Source organism: Aureococcus anophagefferens, assembly GCF_000186865.1.
Source record: "Aureococcus anophagefferens unplaced genomic scaffold AURANscaffold_2, whole genome shotgun sequence".
NCBI classification, from domain to species: domain Eukaryota; class Pelagophyceae; order Pelagomonadales; family Pelagomonadaceae; genus Aureococcus; species Aureococcus anophagefferens.
In genome coordinates, this window is record NW_008705562.1 from 657,942 (window position 1) to 662,177 (window position 4,236).

The 4,236-nt window shown below is 68.9% G+C and overlaps 1 protein-coding gene across 1 annotated transcript; it reads right to left on the reverse strand.

Moving 5' to 3' along the window:
• Nucleotides 1-2,641: 2,641 nt before the first annotated feature.
• On the reverse strand, nucleotides 2,642-3,091 carry AURANDRAFT_7884 (hypothetical protein; the record flags this gene model as incomplete). Its single annotated transcript, XM_009034635.1, has 1 exon — nucleotides 2,642-3,091. A coding segment is annotated over one exon (450 nt), but the record flags the coding sequence as incomplete, so codon positions are not given.
• Nucleotides 3,092-4,236: the final 1,145 nt, after the last annotated feature.

Here is a 4,236-nt window from a genome sequence, read left to right on the forward strand (position 1 = left end):
GGTCGTCAGCCCGGTATCGCTGGACGCGTTGGACAAAAGGCAACCCCAAACGCGAGAGAGTTGCGCAATTTAGAATAAAATCCGCATTTTAAGTCGACATTTTCGTATTTTGGCCCAGTTTGGGTGCGTAGATGCCCGAAACTGCTCCGAATAGACCCCTCGATGGTGAATCTACCGGTCTCGATCCCAAGGAACATGTTAGTTGCAACTCTCGAGGCCGGCACTTCCACTTCAGCCGACCCGATTCGCCGAAAATATGCCTATTTTACGGCCGCTCGACGGGCCTCGAAACAAAGAATACGGCTTTTCGGGCACTTCTGGTGCCAAAAACCTATGGCTAGATGGCATCACGGACAGCCCCATCGACGGAACCAACCTCCTAGAGCCGCCGGTCGAAGCCTCTCGACTCAAAACGACCGCCGTAGAGCCGGTTCCGTGCCTCGAGATCCGCCTCGTACTCGATTCGGGGCCCCGCCGACCCGTAGGTGGTCGAGATTCCTGTGTTATTTGGTGCGGCTAGTCGCCCACGCCCCGGGGGGGCTTCGATCCGCCGAGAGGACGAGAAGAGACGACTCAAAACGACCGACGTGGCATCGATTCGGAGCCCGGAGATACCGCCCGTTCGCGAATACGGGCCCCGCCGGTCCGTAGACGGTCGGGGTTCCCGCGTCTTTTTGTGCGGCGAGTCGCTCCCGCCCCCGGGGGGCTCCGATCCGTCGAAAGAACGAGAAGATCCTGCGGCGTTGAGCCGCGTAATCGCCAAATTTGACCATTTTTGCCTTCAACTTGCATTCAAAATACGCCTCTGGCAAGCCAGCCAGCCAGCCGGGTTTCGACCCGGCCGGAAGCAAGCCGGCCAGAGAGGCCTAGGGAGACGGGATTGGGCCGGCCGGCTGGACCCAAGCCAGCCGGGCAAAATCGCCGGCCGGTTGCCGTCGGCCTTTAGCCGGCGGGGCACGGTTCTCTAGCGCCACCCGCCGCCGGCGAGCCGGATGTTGAAGTCAAAGCGCCGATTTTGCCGCAAAACTATGGGCTTGCGATGCGCCGTTCGCCCTGCTAGACCTTGCTGAGCGCGCCGGTGTGCGTGGCACGGTGCCGTAACAACAGCGCCTGACGACCCGACGCCAACAGACCTCTCTCGAAGGGCATCCGACGCAAGATCAGCAGCCGAAAGCATCAGCCGCAGCGGAAAGACATGGAAGGGCTCCCGGTCATCCCCATCGTGGCGCAGTTCCTCGACTCGAGCTCGGCGCTGCGGCTGCTGCGGTCGTGGAAGGGCGCGCGCGCCGGTTCCCTGACGCCCGCGGGCAAGTACCGCCTCTGGACCTTCGACTGCTGCGGCGACCGCCAGGAGCGCGCGCTGTCGTCGCGCTGCGACCCGGGCTCCGTGCGCGTGCTCCGGGTCCACCTGCGTCGCGGCGACCGCGACGGCTACGGCGCCGCGCTGCGGGCCTCGCGCGGCGCGGTCCGCACGTCGACGTGGGACGACACGACGTGGACGGCCCAGGACGGCAAGTTCTTCTTCCGCAAGTCGAACTTCGCGAACTGCGAGGCCGTCTGCGTCGTCGGCGCGCCGCGCCGGAGCCGCATGTGCCAGGTCCACGCCGGCGCGGCGCTGGCCGCCGGCGTCGGCCTCGACCTCCGCGGCCGGGGCAACGTGCTGACGCGCGCGAGCGGCATCTGCGCGGTCTTCGCCGTCGCCGCGCGGCCGCTGTGCTTCCGCCTGCGCGTCGGCGACCACGGCGAGACGTTCACGTGCGCCTTCGCCGCCGGCGGCCACCGCCACGGCAGCTCGAACTTTTGCCGCGTCGGCGGCGGCGACGGCTCCGACTCGGACGACTCGAGCGACGCCGACTCGGACGGCGAGACCGTCGACGCGCGCGTCGACGTGCTCCGCGTCTTGGACGCGAGCGGCTTCCGCATCGACGACGTCGCCCCGTCGACCGTCGAGTGGGTCCTCGACGCGTCCATCGGCGCCGACTTTTACGACGGCGACCGCCGCGACGCCATCAGCGGGCCGCGCGTCGTCTTCGGCGCGTTCCGCCTGCTCCTCTTCCCCCACGGCATCGAGGGCCGGCGGCGGGACCGCGCCGCCTTCTTCCTGCGGCTCGAGCTCTACGGGGTCGTGCTGCCGACGGAGACGCGGCGCTACGACGTCGCGGTCGACGGCGCCCACGTCGGGACCATCGCCCACAAATTCGCCCTCGACGACGAGCTCGCGGGCCTCGTCGACGTCGGCGCGTCCGCGGAGCTCTTCGGCCGCCGCCGCCGGCTCGTCGTCCGCATCACGGAGCGGGCCGCGGGCGAGCCCCCGCGGGACGACGACGGCGCGACGGTGACCATGGGCGCGTGGACCTACCGCAAGGCCGTCGCGACGCGCGACGGGGCCCACCTGCGGCCGGCGGCGACGAAGTCCATACTCCGCGCGAGTTCCGGCTTCGGCGGCTCCTTTGAGGCCTAAGACGGGCGGCTCCTTCGTGGCCTTAGACGTGCAACTCTAGCAAACGCCTCCCTTTCAGTATCCTTTCCGGTCCGGGGGCGGCCCCGAAGTACACGCGACGGCGGTGGTTGCTTTTTATAAGAAGGGGGGGACGACGAGCGGGCGGCGCGCGGGCCGCGGGCTTTATGCCGTCTCCTTGTCCTTGTTGTAGAAGTAGGTGTGGCCGGTCTTGCCGCAGTAGTAGCGGTCGAAGTGCTGGGCCATGAAGCAGCCGTCGGTGCCCGCGGCGGGCGAGTACTTGCGGAGGCGGACGACCTTGCCGTCGTCGTCGACCTTGTAGAACCGGAGCACGCGGAGCTTGTCCTTCTTGCGGACGTGCTTCGCCTTCTTGGGCTTCGTGTACGTCTTCTTCTTGCGCTTCTTGCCGCCGCCGCGCAGCCGGAGCACGAGGTGCAGCGTCGACTCCTTCTGGATGTTGTAGTCGCTGAGCGTGCGGCCGTCCTCGAGCTGCTTCCCGGCGAAGATGAGGCGCTGCTGGTCCGGGGGGATGCCCTCCTTGTCCTGGATCTTCTGCTTCACGTTGTCGATGGTGTCGCTGGGCTCGACATCGAGCGTGATCGTCTTCCCCGTCAGGGTCTTGACGAAAATCTGCGGGGGGGCGGACGCGTCGGCGCTCGGCGGCGCGCGCGGCGGTCGGCGTCCGGCGGTCGGCGCGTTCGGCGTCGCCGTCGTATGGGTGCGGCTCGCAGCGCGCGCGGGCCGGAGGGCGGGGGCGCCCCCGCGGCCCGGCGGGCGTCGAGCGCAGCGTCCCGACGGCGACGGCGCTCTCTCGATCGGCGAGACGCTCTCCGCGCGAAAAAAGGCGGTGCCTCGTCGTGTCACGGCGCCGGGTCGTGCCTGCATCGTAACTGGGTGGCAGGAGGTCAAAGCTCACTGCCTGTCAACTCCTCAAGAGCGCTCTATCGTCGGAGATGAGCGAGGCGGGCTGTCGATCGCGGGACGAGGCTCGCTGAACTCTCTGTCCGAGAGGATCTTGTGTCCGGGGGAAGAGAGGAGCATGGCAGCTATCCGCGGCCGCCAGGCAGCGCTGTTGCTGCTGCTGCTCGTCCAATCCCAATCGCTGCAGTTCAGGAATAAACGCACGACAAGAGTTCTCCCACGCGCGTCGCCGCTCGCGTCCCTCCCCGTCCCCGACTCGGACTGGATCGACGAGAGCGGCGGCCGCGGCGAGTGCTGCGTGCGGTTCCTGCGCAAGGCCGACGGGCCGCGGCAGCGGGTGCCCGATGGCGCGCTGTGCACGGTGCTCTGGACGGCCTGGCTCGCGGAGAGAGCCGGCCGCTGGTGGGTGCGGGGCGACCGCGTGGGCAACCTACGGCCCGACGCGGAGCTCGAGTTCACGCTCGGCGGCGGCATGGGCGAGGCCACGGTGTCCTGGGACCTCGCCGTGGCGCGCATGGCCCCCGGGGACCGCGTCGAGATCGTCGCCGCGGCGGCCTACGCCTTCGGCCCCGGCGCGGAGCCGCACGTGCCCGCGGACGCGCGCCTCGTCTTCGAGCTCGAGCTCGTCGCCGTCCGCGACTGGGCGTCCGAGGTCCAGGTCTTCGGCGCGGACAAGGTCGACGACGACGAGAACGACGCCGTGCTCCAGCGGGAGCTGCGCCTCGCCACGGAGGACGGCGGCGACGGCGCGGACGGCCTCCTCGACGACCTGAAGGTGAGCCGCGACGACCTCGACTTCGGCGGCGACGACGACGACGACGCAGACGACGCCGCGGGGGCGTGGGCGGCGGGGTCGG